Source organism: Chlorocebus sabaeus, chromosome 20 (assembly GCF_047675955.1).
Source record: "Chlorocebus sabaeus isolate Y175 chromosome 20, mChlSab1.0.hap1, whole genome shotgun sequence".
NCBI lineage: Eukaryota > Metazoa > Chordata > Mammalia > Primates > Cercopithecidae > Chlorocebus > Chlorocebus sabaeus.
In genome coordinates, this window is record NC_132923.1 from 6,555,929 (window position 1) to 6,577,884 (window position 21,956).

The 21,956-nt window shown below is 51.8% G+C and overlaps 2 protein-coding genes across 5 annotated transcripts; both read left to right on the forward strand.

Moving 5' to 3' along the window:
- The first annotated feature begins 6,682 nt into the window (after nt 1-6,682).
- Nucleotides 6,683-17,067, forward strand: HDGF (heparin binding growth factor). 3 transcript variants are annotated; one of them, XM_007976712.3, is made up of 6 exons: nt 6,683-6,903; nt 13,803-13,879; nt 14,030-14,168; nt 14,828-15,013; nt 15,295-15,521; nt 15,718-17,067. In XM_007976712.3, the coding sequence occupies exons 1-6, from the start codon at nt 6,769-6,771 to the stop codon at nt 15,722-15,724; spliced, it is 771 nt and encodes a 256-aa protein (XP_007974903.1). In that variant the 5' UTR covers nt 6,683-6,768; the 3' UTR covers nt 15,725-17,067. The 3 variants fall into 3 exon arrangements, with proteins under 3 accessions (XP_007974903.1, XP_007974906.2, XP_007974904.1); XM_007976715.3 differs by lacking the exon at nt 6,683-6,903 and adding an exon at nt 7,413-7,887; XM_007976713.3 differs by lacking the exon at nt 6,683-6,903 and adding an exon at nt 7,416-7,794.
- Nucleotides 17,068-17,859: 792 nt separating this feature from the next.
- Nucleotides 17,860-21,875, forward strand: MRPL24 (mitochondrial ribosomal protein L24). 2 transcript variants are annotated; one of them, XM_007976719.3, is made up of 6 exons: nt 17,860-18,112; nt 20,400-20,643; nt 20,745-20,840; nt 21,049-21,152; nt 21,409-21,539; nt 21,648-21,875. In XM_007976719.3, the coding sequence occupies exons 2-6, from the start codon at nt 20,461-20,463 to the stop codon at nt 21,782-21,784; spliced, it is 651 nt and encodes a 216-aa protein (XP_007974910.1). In that variant the 5' UTR covers nt 17,860-18,112; nt 20,400-20,460; the 3' UTR covers nt 21,785-21,875. The 2 variants fall into 2 exon arrangements, with proteins under 2 accessions (XP_007974910.1, XP_007974907.1); XM_007976716.3 differs by having other exon boundaries at nt 17,876-18,153.
- The last annotated feature ends 81 nt before the right edge of the window (nt 21,876-21,956 follow it).

The window sequence follows — 21,956 nt, forward strand, 5'->3', positions numbered from 1 at the left end:
GTGAAGATCTCTCCTTTGACGGCCAAGGAGCCATTCATTGTCACCACAATTCTTGAAAAGAGCTGAAAAGGCCGGGCGCGGTGGCTCAAGCCTGTAATCCTAGCACTTTGGGAGGCCGAGACGGGCGGATCACGAGGTCAGGAGATCGAGACCATCCTGGCTAACATGGTGAAACCCCGTCTCTACTAAAAAATACAAAAAACTAGCCGGGCGCGGTGGCGGGCGCCTGTAGTCCCAGCTACTCGGGAGGCTGAGGCAGGAGAATGGCGTGAACCCGGGAGGCGGAGCTTGCAGTGAGCTGAGATCGGGCCACTGCACTCCAGCCTGGGCGACAGAGCGTGACTCCGTCTCAAAAAAAAAAAAAAAAAAAAAAAAAAGAGCTGAAAAAAGAACCCAGGAATACAACTCCCCAGGAGCCTCCACAGTCCCTTCCCCATGCAGGTACACATGTCACTCAGCCAGGACTGCTGCTGTCCTCCCTCTCCTGACTTAGCAACTTCAGGCCCTTCCACCTCTGCACTGCTGCCAGATAAAACTTCTAGAAATTCACCTCTGCTCATGTCTTTCTCCTGGCCAAATCCTCTTATGGCAATTAAATCTAACTCTGGGGTGTCTGACTCAGGCACTTTTTTTTTTTTTTTGAGACGGAGTCTCGCTCTGTCGCCCAGGCTGGAGTGCAGTGGTGTGATCTCGGCTCACTGCAACCTCTGCTTCCTGGGTTCAAGTGATTCTCCTGCCGCAGCCTCCTAAGTAGCTGGGATTACAGGCACCCACCACCACGCCCAGCTAATTATTTAAACTTATTAATTTATTTTTATTTATTTCTCTGTTTTTTTTTGTTTGGTTGGTTTTTTTTGAAACGGAGTCTCGCTCTGTCGCCCAAGCTGGAGTGCAGTGGCGCGATCTCGGCTCACTGCAACCGCTGCTTCCTGGATTCAAGTGATTCTCCTGCCTCAGCCTTCTGACTAGCTAGGACTACAGATGCACACCACCACACCCAGCTAATTTTTGTATTTTTAGTAGAGATAGGGTTTCACCATGTTGGTCAGGCTGGTCTCGAACTCCTGACCTCAGGTGATCCACCTGCCTCGGCCTCCCAAAGTGCTGGGATTACAGGTGTGAGCCACCGCGCCCGGCCATATCTTTTCATTCTTCAAGTGACTCCAATGTGCAGCTCCAGTCGACAGCCACTGCCCTGGAACAAAGGTGTCCAATAGAACTTACTGCAGTGATGGAAATGTTCTGTATATACACCATACTAGCCATATGAGGCCACTGAACACTTGCAATGTAGCCAGTAAAACTAAGGAACTGAATATTTAACTGGACTTAATTTTAGTCAAATTAAATTTAACTTTTTTTTTTTTTTTTTCTATTTTGAGATAGAGTCTTGCTCCCAGGCTGGAGTGCAGTGTCACGATCTTGGCTCGTTGCAACCTCTGCCTGTCGGGCTCAAGTGATTCTCATGCCTCAGCCTCCCAAGTAGCTGGGACTATAGTTGTGCTCAACCACACCCAGCTAATTTTTGTATTTTTAGTAGACATGGGGTTTCACCATGTTGGCCAGGCTGGTCTTGAACTCCTGGCCTCAAGTGATCCACCCGCCTTGGCTTCCCAAAGTGCTGGGATTACAGCACTTTGCCCGGCCTTTAATTTAAATGTAAATGGCCACACGTGTTGGCCAGTAGTGACTTAGAGAATAACTCTTCCAATTTTCCCTTTTCTAAAAAACAGAATCCGGCCAGGCGCAGTGGCTCACGCCTGTAATCCCAGCACTTTGGGAGGCTGAGGGAGGTGGATCACCTGAGATCAAGAGTTCAAGACCAGGCCGGGCGCGGTGGCTGAAGCCTGTAATCCCAGCACTTTGGGAGGCCGAGACGGGCGGATCACGAGGTCAGGAGATCGAGACCATCCTGGCTAACCCGGTGAAACCCCGTCTCTACTAAAAAATACAAAAAAAAAAAACTAGCCGGGCGAGGTGGCGGGCGCCTGTAGTCCCAGCTACTCCGGAGGCTGAGGCAGGAGAATGGCGTAAACCCGGGAGGCGGAGCTTGCAGTGAGCTGAGATCCGGCCACTGCACTCCAGCCCGGGTGACAGAGCGAGACTCCATCTCAAAAAAAAAAAAAAAAAAAGAGTTCAAGACCAGCCTGGCCAACATGGCAAAACTCTGTCTCTACTAAAAATACAAAAATTAGCTGGGCATGGTGGCACACAACTGTAATCCTAGCTACTCAGGAGGCTGAGGCGGGAGAATTGCTTAAACACGGGAGGTGGAGGTTGCAATGAGATGAGATTGCGCCACTGCACTCTAGCCTGGGCAACAGGCAAAAAAAAAAAAAAAAAAAAAAGGACCATCTTTTTTAAAAAATAACTTTTAATTATGTTATATCTATATACAGAGGAGTTAGAAAACATAGGCATTTTAAAGAAAAATAGCTAATACTATAATACTAACAGCTAATAGCTAACACATGGTAATAGTACCTGCCATGGGCCAGGCACTGCTCTAGGCATTTTACATATATCATATATATTAACTGGTTTAGCAACATCCCCCTTTACAGATGAGAAAACTGAGAAACAGAACGGTTGAGTAACTTGCTGCAGGTCACACAGCTGGTAAGTGGTATAGCTGGGATTCAAACCCAAGTAAGCTGACTCCCAACTCCATCCTAAACACCCTCACCCACTGTGGTACTGCCAGCTTTGTCAGGGCATAATGCCAGTACCTCAGAAGCTTACTGCGAAGGAATCCATTTTTTTCAAACCAAATATTACACAAAATCTAATATAACAATAAATACAGTGATAACCAATTTTATTAAGCACTCATTACGTCCCAGGCTCTGTGCAAGTAACTTTATTTATTTATTTATTTATGTGTTGAGACCTAGTCTCACTCTGTCATCCAGGCTGGAGTGCAGTGGCATGATCTCAGCTCACTGCAATCTCCGCCTCCTGGGTTCAAGCGATTCTCCCACCTCAGCCTTCTGAGTAGCTGGGATTACAGGTGGCCTGCCACCACACCTAGCTAATTTTTGTATTTTTTAGTAGAGATGGAGTTTCCCCATGTTGGCCAGACTGGTCTCAAACTCCTGACCTCAAGTGATCCACCCACCTTGGCCTCTCAAAGTGCTGGGATTATAAGCGTGAGCCACCTCGCCCTGGCCTAAAGAACTTCAGTGTATTCATTCATTCAATCCTAATTACAACCTATTTTCTGGAAGTGAAACTGAGGCTCAGGGTAGTTAAAAGTGTCTTTCCTAAAGTTACACACAAAGTGTCTGTGGTGGTGGCAGTATTCAGGCTGTTATCTCTACAGCCCATACTCTCAACCACTCTGACTCCACATAGAATGCACAAAGGCAGGCCTGCTCTGTTATTTTGGGTGGCGTGGGTGGAAGTAGGCAATGGAGGCACAGTTTTCAAAGCCACTGGTCTATTCTAACCATTCTTCTCTTCTTCATTTTACAGAGGGTGTAACTTGGGCCAAGAAGTCGTGATATGAGCAGGTCATACAGTGTTGACGGCCAAACCCCTCGACTCCGTTGGGAGTTAAAGGGAAGGAAGTGGACATTTCCTTTGAACCTATGAATGAGCAGGTGAGGTTTTGTATTCTCATTTTTCACGGTGGAAGAAAATTTTGTTTAGAAATTCTAGTTAAGTAATTTACCCAAAGCCCTAAAGCGAGTAAATGGCCAGCAGGATTCAAACCAAGTCCCTTGACATGACAAACCAGCTTCTTTCCACTAGACCACCCCTTCCCCCATTACAGTAAACTCCACCTCTCTGCTCCTGTCAGCAACTTCCTGATCCGTACAGAAATAAGTTGGCCACCATTTTGCCTGACCTCCTCCAGAGACTCGCTTCAGGATCCTAGAGCCAATCTGCACCCCACAACCTTATCTGCTTTGGGGCCCCAAGTCCCTCAACTTCTGTCCTGACCTCTTTCCCCACATAAATGTAGAAGTGCGCACCAGCATCAACGGAATCATTTCACTGAGACATTTGTAAACTAGTTCCAACGTGGGCTGGTGGGTTGAGGGCTTGTGAGTTGTGTTGTTTTAGACCCTTACTACTCAAATGATGGTTCTAAGCAGCAGCAACAGCACCTTGGAGCGCGTTAGAAATGCACACACTCCGAACCTCCTGAATTAGAATCTACTTTTTGTTTTGTTTTTGAGACAGAGATTCACTCTTGTTGCCCAGGCTGGAGTGCAATGGTGCCATCTCAGCTCACTGCAACCTCTGCCTCCCGGGTTCAAGTGATTCTCCTGCCTCAGCCTCCCAAGTACCTGGGATTACAGGCTCCTGCCACCACACCCAGCTAATTTTTATTTTGTATTTTTAGTAGAGACGGGGTTTTACCATGTTGGCCAGGCTGATCTTTAACTCCTGACCTCAGGTGATCTACCTGCCTTGGCCTCCCAAAGTGCTGGGATTACAGGCGTGAGCCACCATGCCCAGCATAGAATCTACTCTTTAAAAAAGAGATTCCCAGGTGATTTGATTGCACGTTAACGTCTGCAAAGCACTAGGTTAGATGTGAATCCCAGGGGAAGCAGGCTTATGCCCTCCTGTGTAACTGACCCTCTGCAGCTCTTGGCTTAGTTGTTAGGGGCAGCTGCGAGTTGGTTGATGATGTTACTGTAAGGAGAACTTGGATATTAAATTGCAACCAAGGCCTGGGAGATTACTGCAACAAAGGGAACGCTGGTTGTATTATTGCAACCAGCATCTGCATGGTGGACTGAATGAGAGGCCCAAGAGATTTTGCTGCAACAAGAATTTAGAAGCCTATTTCCACTTCCAAACTGGCTATTATAATGCAACAAAGTGGAGAAATTGGAAGAGCTCTTGCTTTTTACTAAATTGAGTGTACCAAATTGGAAAATAGTTTAAAAGCATGTTTGTTGGCTGGGCGCAACAATTGCTCACACCTGTAATCCTAGCACTTTGGGAGGCCAAGGCTGGTAGATCAAAAGGTCAGGAGTTTGAGACCAGCCTGACTAACATGGTGAAACCCCATCTCTACTAAAAATACAAAAATTAGCCTGGCGTAGTGACGCGTGCCCGTAATCCCAGCTACTCAGGAGGCTGAGGCAGGAAAATTGCTTGAACCTGGGAGGCAGAGGTTGCAGTGAGCCAAGATTGCACCATTGCACTCCAGCTAGGGCAACAGAACGAGACTCCGTCTCAACACAAAACAACAACAATTAAACAAACAAACAAACCATGTTTGTTGCATTGAAACTGTGCATATTTATAATAATGACCTAGGCCGGGCGTGGTGGCTCACGCCTGTAATCCCAGCGTTCTGGGAGGCCCAGGTGGGCAGATCACGAGGTCAGGAGTTCGAAACCAGGCTGACTAACATGGTGAAACACGGTGTCCACTAAAAATACAAAAATTAGCTGGGCATGGTGGCATACACCTATAATCCCAGCTACTCAGGAGGCTGAGGCAGGAGAATAGCTTGAACCCGGGAGGCGGAGGTTGCAGTGAGCCGAGATCGCGCCACTGCACTCCAGCCTGGGCAACGGAGCGAGATTCTGTCCTAGATAGATAGATCTATAGATAGATAGAATAAAATAATCACTTAGACAGTTAAAGAAAACCTGTCCTGATGCTGGACTTAATCTTGAAACATCTTCAAGAACTTGTGACAAGATTCTCTCCTAACAAAAAGATTAGCCTGATAGAATCTGGACTGTTACACTGACTGCATTTCAAAATGGAATGCATTGTAGAGCAAACACCAACTGGAACCTAGTTGCTCTGTTGCAACAAGTTTGAATTTGCTATGGAAACAAATCGACAAGCTTGTGGCTAAGGGCCTGCTTGGCTGTTTTCTTGCAATAGGACCTTCCAGAATGCCCCTCCTGTGCCAGCAGCCTGGTGTGCCTCTTATCACAAGGGGATCTATGGTTGAGAGGCCACACTATTATAAAGGCAAAAGTCATGAAACATATTGCCATGGACATAAGGACAGCCAAGTGTCATGCAGGACTCTGGGAACAACTGCAGGCATCCCCTAATGACAAGCAGCCATTCTATGCCTCTGATGTTAGTTACCAGGGCAGTCATGTTATCCCATCTTACAGCAGAGGAAACTGAGGCTGAGTCCAGGAGGTTGTCCAAGTTCTCAGGACTGAGAACAGTAGGGTAGGATGTGGATTTGGAACTTTTGGCTACATCCTGGACTTCTTCGCAGGAAGACTTTGCATATGCTTTGAAATAGGATCAGGAAACGTGAGAAGAAGAAATGCATATTTTACCTATTCAAATCTAGCATATTTTGTTGCTAAATTTTAAGGACATGTAAATGCTGTAACATAAGATCCAAATATCTTATTTCTAAGGGAACATAGGTGTCTGGAATGTGGGCAAATACAGGGACAGCAAATCAAAGACGTAATTACAATAAAGTCTTATTTAGCATAATGGAAGAGACCTGAGTTCAAGTTTTGGTTCTATCACTTCTTAGCTTATAACCTAGGCCAAAATGTAGTCTCAGAATTTGGCAAAATTCTACTCATTCTTTAATGCCCAGTTCAGTCACCACCTTTGTGAAGCCTTCCCAGACTCCCCTCCCCACCTTCTAAAAGAGGTAGCACCTGGCCCCTCAGTCTTCACAGTTTACCGAAAGGGTTGGGTTTATTGGCATTCTACTGTAACCCACTAGAACTGAGCTCATCTTTGCGGGGTTAACTAGTCATTGAGTCCAAGTCTCCTGGGCAAGACAGTAGCGTAGAGAAACGAGATTGAATGCACCCGGAAGTTGGCCAATTTGTGCCTCAACTCCTTGGCCATCTCCTGGCTACCAAATTCAAGCGTTTCTTCCTTAGCAAAGGCGGACGTAGGGCTCAAATCCCCGACGTTTCCAGGGCCACCCCACATACGGTAAGCACGGCGAGGTCCAGGGAGGACCCCAGTGCGCGGAGCGGCACGGTGCCCACTCCTCTCGCCCTGGGCGCCTAGCACACTGCCAAGAACCGCGGGTGCCCAGTAAATATTCGTGGATTGAGATGGAGCAGAGGGCAGGCGGAAACCGCGTATAGACGTCCACACTTAACTGCGCTGGGGCCGCGGTGGTGAGCACTCCGCGGAGGCAGGGGAAGGGCGGGGGCCGCTCCGTCCAGCCGGGCGCCAGCTCCTCCCGGGCGGGCGGGCACCCACCGACGCGGGGACACAAAGCCTGCTCGGCGAGCTCGGCGATCGTCTCCTTATGCCTGTGCCGCCACGCGCCGTCAGGCGGCTCCAGGTTGGGCGTTGGGCCGTGGCAGGCCCTGGGCGTCAAGAAGCTGCACGCATCAAACCGCCGCGGGAGGGAGCGCGAGGCGGGGGGGCGGGGGGAGGAGGAGGAGTGGGCCCGGGAGGAGGGAGGAGGAGGAGGAGGAGTGGGGACCGGGCGGGGGGTGGAGGAAGAGGCCTCGCGCAGAGGAGGGAGCAATTGAATTTCAAACACAAACAACTGCACGAGCGCGCACCCACCGCGCCGGAGCTTTGACCCGATCCACGCCCGCCCCGTCCGTGTGGCGCGCGGGCGGAGACGCCGTGGCAGCGCCGGAGCTCGGGCCGGGGGCCACCATCGAGGCGGGGGCCGCGCGAGGGCCGGAGCGGAGCGGCGCCGCCACCGCCGCACGCGCAAACTTGGGCTCGCGCTTCCCGGCCCGGCGCGGAGCCCGGGGCGCCCGGAGCCCCGCCATGTCGCGATCCAACCGGCAGAAGGAGTACAAATGCGGGGACCTGGTGTTTGCCAAGATGAAGGGCTACCCACACTGGCCGGCCCGGGTGAGCAGCGCGGCCCGCCGCCCCCAACCCCCTGCGGGTTTGGGTTGCATAACACCGGGAAGGGCACGAACGCTCCGCGCGGCGCGGGCAGAGGTGGGGGCAGGGGGGTTGTGGGTCTCCGACTCTTTCCCTGTAGCTTCCAAGCCCACCCGCCGGTTATATAATGGTGGAGGCGGGCGGGGGTGGGGGTAGACACCTGGTGGGCACGGTGTCCGCGCATAGTGGCGTGTGCACGGCGTGGGGATCCGAGGGCGCCGGTCACTTCCCGGCCCCCGGCTCCGCGTGCTCAGTTCCGCCCCCAGCCCCCATACTCCCAGAGGTTTCGAGCGCGAAGTCTGGCTTTGGGCCAGTCGTGTTACTCCTTCCCCCTACCCCAGGCGCCGCCGCCACCCCTCTTAAGACCCCCTTAGAGACCCCCAGTTTGTTCGTTGATTGTCGCCCCCAGTTCAAACTCTTCTCTTCCTGGATAAATGGTTAAGAAGGATCCTAACCCGGAGAGGGCTAGATGAAGGCGGAGTTCGCTTCTAGGAAACTTTGGTTTGGGGCATCTGTAAGAGGTCTAAAGTTGGGAAGGTCGAAGGATCGTTGGGGGCTGCGTAAGGGGATCTACCTGGCTTGGAAATTATCCGTCAGAACCCATCAGCCCTCAGCTCCACAGAAATATTCCTCCATATGTTGCTAACTCAAATTTAGGATTGAGGTGACAGGTTCCCTTGTGGTATTAGGAAATCCAGCCCAGACTCCCTCTTAGTAGGGGTTAGGGGAGCCCAAGTTCCTTCCCCGGCTCAGATGTGAAGATCTTCCGCCAGAACGGCGCAGTCTCTGCCATGTGGTTGATTCAGCCCGCCAGTATGAGCTCCCCCACAACCCCATCACCTGGCCAGGTGGGAGGGTGGGGCCCTGCAGCCGAGCCTGGTGTGCTCATCATGTTTCCCCTAAGGACTGAGACAGGTTAAGTAAGGAGGATGGGAGGTTGCCAGTTGCTGGAGGAAAGGAAGCGGGGTGGGGGTGGGGGCAGTGCATTTGGCACTTAAAGTTGGTGTAGAGGGGCCTTTGGTTTTGGGAGAGGGCATGACTCAGTATCCTAGAGTGCAGGACTGCTGTAGAGTGAAATCCAAGGGCAGAAGGACTGCATGGCTTTGGGGTGCTCTTCTCAGTGTAAGTCTGTGTCTGTCTGGCCCAGGCTCATTCAGGGTATCAGGTCAACTTTGGGGCCACTCAGAAAACTCAGAGACCCTTCCTCGCTGTATACCCACTCCTTAGGAGTGTGCCTAATCGCACATGCCTGCAGCTCCTGGTTCCCTGAAACTTTCAAATGGATCGAATGAGGACCAGCTTCTGCTAATGGGAGTGAAGTACAGAGAGAAGTGGGACTCTCCGTGTGCGAACTCTTGTGTACTTTACCCTGCACCCTTTGACCCCACTGGCTTCTTGGCCCAGATGCCAAGGCCCTGGTGGGCAGGACAAGAACTGAACCCAGGTCTCTACTGTTCCTACCTCCTGAGGGTGGGACAAAGTCCAGAGGCTGGATAAGCCCTGGGGAGGGGGTGTTAGCTGGAATGTGGGTTGCAGGGAACCCCTTCTGCATCCGGTAAGAGAGAAAAGGGGTAGGGACACAGAAGGACCCACACTGGCCCCTGTGAGGAAGACCTCAAGTTTCTGGTGGCCTTTGGAGTAAGGGCAGTCCTTGGGACTAGGGATCCCATCCATTTCCTCTCCACTTTGGGCCTCCAGGACAGAAGGGAGGGACAGGGGAGGCAGCGTTTCTTCCTCTGTTCAGGCCTGGACCTTTTAGATAAAGTTAGAACTGGGGTAGGGAGATCAGACTGGATCTCAAAGCGGTAGGACCCCACACTTTGCCTGTCTCCGGCTCTTGATTGTGATACTTGCAGGGAGGGCTACACCCAAGGCTGTTACCTCCCAGACACAGTCCCCTTGTACTCCAAAAGAACAGACCTCAAGTCTCCTCACCATTCCTTGGACTGTGTCTTAGTCCCTAGAGAGGCAGAACCTGAGGGGCCCTTCCTGAGATGAATGAGAAGTAAGAGGGAACCTCACTGACTCCCCCATCTCATAGGAAGCCCGAATCTTCAGCCATAAAGAAGGCCCGTGTGTGGATTTTCCTTCTTCAATCCCCGCTGCTGAAGAGGATGGGTGATTCTGGGTGAAACTACAAGGGCCCAGTGCTTGAGAGAGAGCCCAGCCAGAGGGGCCATGTGATAGGCAGGACCTGCCTGGAAGGATGGTGTGACTCCATCTTAACCTTCTCCTTTCCCTCTTCCGCCTGCCTAACTTCCTGGGGGATCTCCAAGTACTTAACAATTAACCTCCAATACTTCAGAGATTTTCCCCCCTGGTCCCTTTCTCCTTTGGCTGATTCCTGTTTCACAGTCCCAGAAAACCTGGGCAGCCAGGACCTCACCCGTCTTTCCTCCTTGTGCCCCTTCCCCCTGTACCTTCTCTTTTCTGCCTCTTGGGCTTGCCACACTTTCCTGGCCCCAACTGTCTCCTGCCCCAGATTTTCCGGTTCCTGGGTCAGGTTGGGCCTCAGCCCTGGGTGTGGTGGTCAGAACCCTGGTTGGCAGCCAGTGTGTGCTTAGCCTTCCCTGCTGCCTTCCTAAGTGTTGAGTCTGTTTTTAGTTTGAGGCAGGGGGAGAGGTATTCAGTTATCTTTCCCCACTCTACCTGAAAACTTCAGATTCCTCTTTGGACCTCAGAGCGTGTCTGTGGCTTGGGAGGCTGGTATTTCATGTGCTCAAGCCTGTCTGATGGAAACGGGCAAATGCAAGGCCTGAGAAGAAGTAACTTGCCTGCATCTGGAATGGTTAAGAGGTAGCCGAGTTCCCCTATTACTGGCTAGTGGAGGGGGTACAGTGGGGTCCCCAGCACTATTTGGCGCCACCCTGACACAGTTAGCCTTGACTCACTTGTTCTGAGTCACAGCCTGGATATAAAGGCACCGCCTGGAAGAGAGATGTCTGTATTGGGGTATGGGGCTCCCCCAAGATCTCATATCCTCTACATCTAGGAAGAACCGCCCTCCACTTCCAAATGTAAGAAAGGACATTTCCTTTGTAGCTTGCGGAATAGAGGTGCCACTGTAGAAGGAATTTCTCCCCTTTTGGTTGAAGGGTTAGGAATTCCATTAAGTGAAAAGAGCACACCTCCCCTGGCCCTTCCCTCACAAGTGCCTACACTCTAGGTGAGGGAGCCAGGTGGGCTGATGCTTTTCGGGGAGGTGCCTATCTGCTCGGCCCGTCTTCCTCTTTCTTCCCTCTAGACCCATCCTTTATGTAGCTAGAAGTCAGCAGGGCTGGCGTATCTGGTGTGCCTCATGCTATTTTTAATCCCTTTGGTTCTTTTGTTTCTCCCCCACCGCTGGGGCTAGGCAGCTGGTGGCCTCCTGGGTCCCCTGCCACACCATTCAGCTATCTGCCTCTGAGTTTGCTTTCCATGGGAAGCTGGGGTGGCACGAGACCATGGCCAGGTAGCCGCTTTGCAGTCTGTGCGTCTGCAAAGAACCTCATTTCTCCTTATTTCTGACCCTTCACCCACCCACCCCCTCTTGCGAAGCCTCAGTTTCTCCTCTTCCATCACACATTTACTGTGGGCATCTTAATGCCCGGGCTCAGGTGTGGGCGCTGAAAATGCAGAGCTCTAAGTCCCCTGCTGCACTCCCAGTCTTAGACCCTTCAGTCCCCACCCCCACCCCGGTTCTAGGTGCACACAGATCCACAGAGGAAAGGCCTAGGGAAGGCGTTTGCTATTATTGTCCTATGCCTGCCTCCTGGTATCTCTAAGCCCTGGGGGCGCTCGTTTTGTTTTTTGCTTCCCCCTGTTAAGAGGAGGGTGGGAGCTAGCTGGTAACAGGACCCAGGTGTCCTGGCTGAGGACTGGCTCCTCTGCCCCTGCTCCAGGTCTGGCTTCCTGAGAAGGACGCCTGCCTCCTCTCCGTACCCCCTGCAGCGGTAATCCAGCCCTAGCTGTGGTTTCCAGCACAGCCGGGGACCCAGGTGCCAGACTGCAGGCTTGGGGGTGGGGTGTGTGTTAGTGTCCCCTCCTCCCCAATCCGGAGAGAAGGCCCGGAGGGGGAGGGGCAGTCACATTCCTGGTTGCTGAGTGGCCCCAGGGGCGGGGTTGGGTTGTCATGGCGATGGGGATCGTGTTTGTGGGGGGAGCTGCGTGCCTTTCCACCCCCTGCTCTCACACCCGGTGTCTCCTGGTTGTGGGAAGGGCCCAGTTTGTGCTGGGCCTTCCTGGGGGGAAGGGCTGGACCTCTGTCCCCAGAGGCCACGGGGCAAGCGGGGAGGTGCCCAAAAGTCTGAAGATTCCAAGTCTGGGGCAAGATGCCCCTCAGATTCATACCCAGGCCCCTACCCCCTCTCCTGGGTGTGTCTCAGTGCATTCCCATCCACCCTGTCTCCCCAGGCCCCCAGTTGGGCCCTCTGTCCTTGTCTCTGTGTGTTAATCACTGCCTTGGCCTTTCTGTCCCTCCTGTTTGCGCCTGGGGCCCCAGTCATCATGGCCACCTGGCTTCTGTCCGGCGGGAAGCCTGGCTGCTGGGGCTGCTGCAAGTGCTGCTGGGAGTTGTAGTCCCCACCTGCCCCACCTTCCCCCTACCCACCCCCGGCTCAGCTTGGCCTGAGCTTCCAGGCCTGATCTGGGAGAGGCTGGTGAGGCCACTGCCTCTGGATTCCCTGACCTCAGACCTCTGCACCTCTCACCTTCACCACAGCACTCCTCACCACGGGCACACGTGGGGCAGGGGATTTAGTCAGGTGATCTGAGTCCGAAACCTGGTCCTCAACAACTTGCTGTGTTATTTTGGGCAAATCACTTGTTTTCTGGGCTCAGTTTCCTCATCTGTAAAATGAGAGTTTGACTGTGTGCCTTTCAGAGTTCCCTAGAAGCCTTTCAGCAGGTGTTGGATAGGCAGCCCTTTAACCTCACCCCTCCACTTCAGTGAGAGCAGCTTGCTTTTTTTATCTGTTTGATAAATTCATTCAGTAAATAATTGTATACCTACTGTATGCTAAGCACCGTGCTGCAGATAAAAGCAGAGCTGGTCTCTGACCTTGGGGCTGGTCTAGTCCAGGTAGTGCACACAGATGTTAAAAAATAATATGAATCAGTGTAAAATTAGAACTGGGAAAGCACTGTAAAGGGGAGGTCTCAGGAAAGAATTTTACCTAGCGAGTCAGCCAGGCCAGGAGTGATAGGGAAGCTTTCTGGAGGAAGTAATGGCGGAGCTGAGGCTGGAAGGATGATCAGGAGTGAGTGAGTATTAAGAGGCTGCAAGAACCATGGTCAGAGCAGAAAGGGCAGTGTACTGGGAGAGGCTGATGACGTGTAGGATGTACCGTGTGCCAAGTTATGGTCATTTCATCCTCACAGCCCTGTAGCTTTAGTACTATGACTGTCTCCCTTTTACAGATGAGGAAACTGAGGCAGAGAGAGGTTCAGTAAGTTGCCCAAAGTCATACAAGTGGGGGCAGAGTTGGGATTCAGATCTTGCCATTGTGCAGAAGGGGTGAACAAGTGGGCCCTAGAGTCCTTAAAAGATATTGAAGGGTTTTGAAGCAAGGGGACAAAATCCTTGGACCAGCATTCCCAAAGGCCCACTCTGGCTGCATTGTGGAGAATAGAATGTGGAAAATGGAGATTGTGAGAAGAGTTAGAGGCAGTGGTTTTCGTCCAGGCAAGAGATGACAGTAGTTGGACCAAGGTGATGGCAAAGTCAGGGGGCTTTGTGGCGAGACACATTGGGAGGCAAAATGGGTGCTGTCTGGCTGGTGAAGGAGAGGGAGGGATTCCTGGGTTTCTGTTGGGCGTTCATGTCTGACATTTGAATAAAGTGTCCGCTAGAAATGGTCCAAAAGCCATCTGGCTGACTATCCTGGGTCCCTCTCAGTCTGATTTTATATAAATGTGCCTTGGAGGTCAGCACCCCTGCCTCAGACTCAAAACCTCAGGACTCTAGCTGACCTCATCCCCTCATCTCACCCCAGATTGACGAGATGCCCGAGGCTGCCATGAAATCAACAGCCAACAAATACCAAGTCTTTTTTTTCGGGACCCACGAGACGTGAGTGGAGGCCAAAGGGGTATCGGTCGGGAGAGCCCCGGGCGGACTACTTTGGGGAAGGAGAGGTGGTGTTGGTACCCTTTTCATGTCGGGCTGTGCAGCTCAGGGGCAGTGAGGGGCTTGAGAGCACAGTCTCCCATCTCTCACCAGGGCATTCCTGGGCCCCAAAGACCTCTTCCCTTACGAGGAATCCAAGGAGAAGTTTGGCAAGCCTAACAAGAGGAAAGGGTTCAGCGAGGGGCTGTGGGAGATCGAGAACAACCCTACCGTCAAGGCTTCCGGCTATCAGGTGAGCCACCGCCTGCCCCAAAGACCCCCTGGAAAGCAGATGTGGCCATGGGCTCTGGCAGCCCCCGGCCCACAGATGATGCTTAGTCTTCAGAAACTCCAGGGCTTTCAGGGTAGGAGCTAATCGGGGTGGTGGGAAGGGGGCTTCCTGCAAGAGGGGATAGGGTTGGGCTGTGTGGTGTAGTTGTGGTTAGGGACAACTGTGAGGCAGCAGTCTGGGGGGCAAGAACAGGATGGAGGCGGTAAGTGGGGACAGGCCTTTGTTGGGCCCAGTGTGAGTATAGGACACGGCCTTAACTCTTTCCACGAAGGCTTCCAGGAGGAGGTGCTTGTGAGCCGGGCAGGACGAGGCGGGAGGGTGGGGGGCGGGGGTTGGCGGGGAAAGGGTCCTAGCTCCCTTTGGGAGAAGTTGACCCGAGGTTTTGCCTCCTGCTCCAGCCCTCCCCCCTCCTGCACAGAGCCCTGCCTGCCCGGCCAGTGGGTTTACCCCGGGGCTAATCCGACAGAGGTGGGTCTCAAATCACTCGTGAGACTGGGCACCTGGGTGGGGGTGGGGGAGAGGCGGGAAAAGGAAGGAGTGAGTGGCCGAGGGAGGGTCTGGGGAGGGGGCCCAGCATGGCAGCGTCTGGTGCCACTCAGCCTGTGCTGTCTCTGCTGCAGTCCTCCCAGAAAAAGAGCTGTGTGGAAGAGCCTGAACCCGAGCCCGAAGCCACAGAGGGTGACGGTGATAAGAAGGGGAATGCAGAGGGCAGCAGCGACGAGGAAGGGAAGCTGGTCATTGATGAGCCAGCCAAGGAGAAGAACGAGAAGGGAGCGCTGAAGAGGAGAGCAGGGGACTTGCTGGAGGTAACTGCTGCCTGCCTAGGGCCTAGGCCCCCCTCAGCATTCCCCATGGGGTATCCCACAAGAGCAGGGCTTTGCCTCAGAGGTGCCCAGTCTGATAGGTAGATCCAGCCTCTAGCTTGGGGAGTCCCCAGCTGATGAGATGGGACACAGAAGTCATTTCAGCTAGTAGGGCTGGGGAAGGACTGGGTGTCAGCCTGGGAAGGAGGCCCGGAGGAGAGGAGTGGGTGGCTGGTGGCCTCCCTCTCCAGCCTCAGCCCGCTTCCTCTGTCGATCCTGCCTAGGACTCTCCTAAACGTCCCAAGGAGGCAGAAAACCCTGAAGGAGAGGAGAAGGAGGCAGCCACCTTGGAGGGCGAGAGGCCCCTTCTTATGGAGGTGGAAAAGAATAGCACCCCCTCTGAGCCTGGCTCTGGCCGGGGGCTTCCCCAAGAGGAAGAAGAAGAGGAGGAGGAAGAGGAAGAGGCTGCCAAGGAAGATGCTGAGGCCCCAGGCATCAGAGATCATGAGAGGTAAGTGAGACCCCTGACCCCTTGGCAGCTGGACTAGTGGGGGCTGGTCACCCTCAGAGAGGAGGATGAAAAGGGCCTACAGTGGCCAGCCTCTGGGGAGGCGGGGTGGGCTCTCCTAGGAGACTGGCACTGGCTGGGGCAAGGCCAAGCCAAGGCCACACCATTAACCCTTCTCCCCTTCAACCCTCCCTCACAGCCTGTAGCCACCAATGTTTGAAGAGGAGCCCCCACCCTGTTCCTGCTGCCGTCTGGGTGCTACTGGGGAAACTGGCCATGGCCTGCAAACTGGGAACCCCTTTCCCACCCCAACCTGCTCTCCTCTTCCACTCACTTTTCCCACTCCAAGCCCAGCCCATGGAGATTGACCTGGATGGGGCGGACCACCTGGCCCTCACCTCTAGGTCCCCATTCTCCTATGATCTGAGTCAGAGCCGTGTCTTCTCCCTGGAATGAGATGAGGCCATTGTGTTCCTTCCGCTTGGAGCTATTTTCCAGGCTTCTGCTGGGGCCTGGGACAACTGTTCCCACCTCCTGACACCCTTCTCCCACTCTCCTAGGCATTCTGGAACTCTGGGTTTGGATCAGGGGTAGGAATGGAAAAGATGGAGCATAAACAGCAGGGTGGGCTTGTGGGGCCTGGGAGGGGCAATCCTCAAATGGGGCATAGGGACAGCACAGGAGGGCAGCCTCCTCCTGAGCTCCTGTCCCCTGCTACACCTATTATCCCAGCTGCCTAGATTCAGGGAAAGTGGAACAGCTTGTAGGGGAGGGGCTCCTTTCCATAAATCCTTGATGATTAACACTACCCATTTTTCCTTTTGCCGACCCAAGAGTTTTGGGAGTTGTAGTTAATCATCAAAAGACTTTGGGGCTTCCTAGTTGTTTGGGCCAAGGACCTGAGACCTGAAGGGTTGACTTTACCCATTTGGGTGTGAGTATTGAGCATCTGTTCCCCTTTAGATCTCTGAAGCCAGAAATGGGATGCTTGGGAAGACCCCTAGCTGTCCTTTTCCCTCTCCGCACAGTGCTCAAGGCCAGCTTATAGTCATATATATCACCCAGACATAAAAGAAAAGACACATTTTTTAGGAAATGTTTTTAATAAAAGAAAATTACAAAAAAAAAATTTTAAAGACCCCTAACCCTTTGTGTGCTCCCTATTCTGCTCCTTCCTTCCCCATCGTTGCCCCCATTTCTGAGGTGCACTGGGAGGCTCCCCTTCTATTTGGGGCTTGATGACTTTCTTTTTGTAGCTGGGGCTTTGGTGTTCCTTCCAGTGTCATTTCTCATCCACTACCCTGACCTGGCCCCCCCAGTGTTGTCACCAGATCTGATTTGTAACCCACTGAGAGGACAGAGAGATATAAGTGCCCTCTCCCGCCCTCTTCCTACTGGTCTCTCTATGCCTCTCTACAGTCTCGTCTCTTTTACCCTGGCCCCGCTCCCTTGGGCTCTGATGAAAAATTGCTGACTGTAGCTTTGGAAGTTTAGCTCTGAGAACTGTAGATGATTTGAGTTCTAGGAAAATAAAACCCGTTGATTACTATATTGGATTCTGACTGATTCTTTGGGGCATATTGGTTAACTGAAGACAGAAAGTGGGGTAAGGGAATGCAAATGATTTCCAGATCATCTCAGATTGAGGTAGAGGGTGTCAGCCTCCTCCATTAGGCATTTGGAAATCCAAACTTCTTGTGGGCAGAGTCCTAGAATAAACCACACCATTCATTCTACCTTTCCTGCCCAGCCACTGTTTAACGCACCTGGAAGAGTCTTTTTTTTTTTTTTTTTTTAAAGGGTTTGCATAAGAAGTGGGGTGTGGGAGGATGCCAGTATCGGCCACAGCCCAAGATGAAGTGGGAGTTTGGAGGCTGATTGTATAAACAACTTTGACCCCAAAAGTCAAGTCAAATAATAGTATAACCCTTTCTCCTTGCTAATGCTACCTGCCACCCTTAGCTGGTGATGGGGTGGTAGGGGGAGGGGGTTGGTAGGGTGAAATCCCGATAGTACTCCCTGAGTTAAGTGGCTTAGACCATTTCTGTTTCCTTCCAGATCTGACATTTTGTAACTAGATCGGCTACTAGCATTTGGAAGGGCCCACGTTTCATCCCTTCCTCTAGAAAGCCTACAGGCAGTTTTTGAATCTGCCCTGCCCCCACTCCAGCAGAGAAGGTCAGGGAGAGCATTGGCTGTAGCCCTGTCTGGTAAGGGCGGCCCTTCGCCTTGAACAGGAAGCCAGAACCACCTAGAAAATGGAGCCTTCTTCTCTAGAAACTACAATTCCCAGCGGCCTCCACGCAGAGCATGCGCGGGAATGTGCCAGGCGGGCCGCCCTAACTAGCTTGCCTTTCGATTCCCAACATGCTTCATGGTGTGTTTTGGTTTCCTTGATTTCCTACCCCGCCAAACTTCCTGTTTCCAGCTTTCTAGCGGCGGACTGCAACTCCCAGCATGCTGAGAGATCAGATTCGTGGTTGAGCTGCCGTTTTACACTTGGACTACATCTCCCACAAAGTCGACGGGCGTGGCAGGGGAGGGGACGCTGAGGGCCCATGTGCTGAGCAGCCGAAGTGCCACGGAAAGTGGAGGTGAGGGCCACCCGCCCCGGAGGTGCTCGTTCGAGAGGCAGGTGCGGGAAGAGCCTAACCTTTTCCCTGCCCATGGCTCAGTCGCCTCCCCAGGGTTTCTTTGCACCGAAAGTTTGGAGCGGGTGGGCGCTGAAGATAGCTAGGCCTTGACGTTGTCTGCGATGAGGCTGGTGGGGGAAGCCTTTGGAACCGTGACCTGAGAGGGCAGACCTTCGACCCCGCTATATTGCACGGCGCCTCCAGAACATGCAGGGAAAGCCCCACTGCGGGACGCTCACCAGCAGCATCTCCAGATTGTGGAGGGAAAGAAGGGAATGATATCGGGGGCATGCAAGCTGCTCTGGGCTGGGGTGGTTCAGACCTGGAATGACTGAGGTGAAGGGGCTCCTTGCAGCAATCACGCGGGAGGCTTGGGTCTTAAGATTGGCCCTGCTCCTGTCAAACTTTATGAACCAGGGTAGTCACTCCGGCTTTCAGGCCTTGATTTCCTTGTCTATAAAAGGGACTTTATGATGCATCTGGCAACCTCACCTCCCTCACTGGGCAATGTGAAGACCAAATGCCAGCAATGAAATTCCCAGCATTAGGTTTGTCATATAGTAGTCCTCTCTAAGCATTTGTTGAATACTCAGGAACACTAGGCCAATCAGCATTAATTGAAAATAACAGGGGTTTTTTTTGTTTGTTTTTGTTTCTTTTTCCGAAAATAACATCAGGGCTTTATACTGAGAAGTATAAAGAAGAAAAATGACCCAGTATCTCACTGTTCAGATAACCCGTTAATACATATTTTTAAGTGCACATGGTTAGAAAATGCAAACGTTATTATGGGAAGAAGCAAAATGGAATTAACAGTCCTCCCAAACAGTTCCTCTCCCGTAAAACAAGTACTTTGGTTTCTTGTTTCCTTTCCATAAATGTAACTGTGCTGGAATATATATTCATATACCCGAAAGGGATACTACTACTCACATTACTTTGCACCTTGCTTTGTTAAAATACTTAAAATAATCTAAATGACACCCACAACCCTGTAAATTTTGTGGATGATGAAACTGAGGTTCAAAAGTTAAATTGCCAGCTGGGCGTGGTGGCTCATGCCTGTAATCCCAGCACTCTGGGAGGCCAAGGCGGATGGATCACCTGATTTCAGGAGTTCGAGGCCAGCCTGGCCAACATGGTAAAACCCTGTCTCTACTAAAAATACAAAAAAAAAAAAAAATTAGCGGGTCGTGGTGGCACATACCTGTAATCCTAGCTATTAAGGAGGCTGAGGCAGGAGAATCACTTGAACCCGAGGTGCAGAGGTTGCGGTGAGCTGAGATCATGCCACTGCACTCCAGCCTGGGTGACAGAACAAGACTCCATCTCAAAAAATAAATAAGTAAAGTTGCCTAGTGTCATACAGTAAGATGATGGTAGAGCAGGGAGTAGAACCCAGGTGATCTGACTTCCCTGTCCAGGGCTCTTTATGCCATTGTAGTATCTTTGTCTTTGAAGAAACTTATAGATAAGGTTCATTTTTATCTATAAAATGAGGTTAATGGTGACTTCTTCATTTGGTTGTCCTTAGGCTTAAATGAGATACAGGAAAGCACCTAGCATTGCACCTGGGAAGTTGCAAGTATTCAGTAAACTGAAGCACTTACCATTTATGTCTTCAGTTCATTCACTACCTCATTAATTGAGAATTGAGTGGTTTAGAGCACATACTTAGTTGGGAAATTTAGGACTCAGTAATTCTAGAGTCTGGCCTTGGGTCTTTTTCCTTTAGAAAAGGAGCTATCTTAGGGAGGAGTGGTTATTTCCTTTCTGAGGACAGGAATTGTAAGTGGGATAGGGACATTTTAACCCCAGTTTTTATTTCTGCTACCTATTTGTTCATTTCACTGACTTACAACTGCCTACCTTTTGGCCATATGCCAGCGTTCCATCCTCTGTTTTCTTCCTATCCTGCTGTTCATACATTGATTTAATAAGTATTTCTTAAGCACCTACTAGGTGCCAAGCTCTGGATTCATGAACTTGAGATAGATAACATGGCCCTTGTCCTTAATGAATTTTTTGGACTTTGAAGTCAGATATATGTGGGTTTGAATGCTGATTCTCCAATGTAGTAACTTTGTAATCATAAATAAGTTACTTGACCTTTCTATTTCCTCATCTATAAAGATGATAACCTCTTGTGAAGATTCAATGTGATGAGGTCCATTGAGCAACGGAGTAAGTGCTTTAAAAAATGTTCCTTCCCTTGCCTCTTTGCTCCCGTTTCTATCCATCTACCCAGAGCTGACAAGGAAGATTTCTGAGCATTTTGCTGGCAAAGGGATTTCTTACAGCCTCCAGGCATGCGTCTTTCTGCCCTGCTGGCCTTGGCATCCAAGGTCACTCTGCCCCCCAATTACTGCTATGGGATGAGCCCCCCAGGCTCCTCGGCAGACAAAAGGAAGAACGCCCCATGGAGCAGGCGGCGCCCAGTGGTTGTGGAACCCATCTCTGATGAAGACTGGTATCTGTTCTGTGGGGACACGGTGAGAGCCTCATACAGGGCATAGAGTGATGGGGAATCTCCTGGGCAAGGGGAATCTCCTGGGCAAGGATCCCTCTCCCTAACCTTCGTATCTTCCCACAGGTGGAGATCCTAGAAGGCAAGGATGCTGGAAAGCAGGGCAAAGTGGTTCAAGTTATCCGGCAGCAAAACTGCGTGGTCGTGGGAGGGCTGAACACAGTAAGTGGAGAGAGAGGATGGGGAAGCTTGGGAAGCCCGTCTCATCCATCCCTCTCCATTCCAAGCAGCGCAGGGTGGCAGGAGACTGGCTGAGGGGATGGTGGCATTACTGAACCTTCTACTTTTCAACTTGGGCTGAATGTGCTGAGTAGCAAGGGCAAACCCCTTTCACACCCCTTGTTTTCTGACACTCCCCTCTCTTGGACAGTATTACCGCTACATTGGCAAGACCATGGATTACCGAGGAACCATGATCCCTAGTGAAGCCCCCTTGCTCCACCGCCAGGTCAAACTTGTGGATCCTATGGACAGGCAAGCGACAGGGCTGTGGGCAGAGGGTTTCTCACCCTCTGGGTCCACAAAGTGCTGTCCAATGGGAATGATGGGTTGGATGCTCTGGAGATTGAGAGGGACCATCTCATGGACATGATTCCCTGTGGGTAACCCCAACACAGAGGTGGAGAAACGCGGTGGTAACCCTGGTGTTTTGAACCCTTGACTCTGCTTTTGGGTTGGAGGGTGGCAGGAAACTGGCTCATAGGCCAGGCTCACCTCTTCTATCCACCAGGAAACCCACTGAGATTGAGTGGAGATATACTGAAGCAGGAGAGCGGGTACGAGTCTCCACACGATCAGGGAGAATTATCCCTAAACCTGACTTTCCCAGAGCTGATGGCATCGTCCCTGAAACATGGATTGGTGAGCGAGGGGCAGGAAGGTCAGGGGTGGGTGCTAGGAGTGAGAGTAGGGGATGTTAATGAAAGTTGGCAAGCCCTCCCACCCATCTCCTTTCCTCTGGCTTAACAGATGGCCCCAAAGACACATCAGTGGAAGATGCTTTAGAAAGAACCTACGTGCCCCGTCTAAAGACACTACAGGAGGAGGTGATGGAGGCCATGGGGATCAAGGAGACTCGGAAATACAAGAAGGTCTATTGGTATTGAGCCCAGGGACAGCACCTCCTCCCCAACTTCTGTCCCAGCCTTGAAGGCTGAGGCACCTCTTTTTCAGATGCCAATAAAGAGCAGTTTATGAGTCCTGTGTACAGCTGCTGTGAGATAGAATGGCACCCCTAATCCCAGCACACTCAGGGACTGAAGGAAAGGAGCTTCTTCC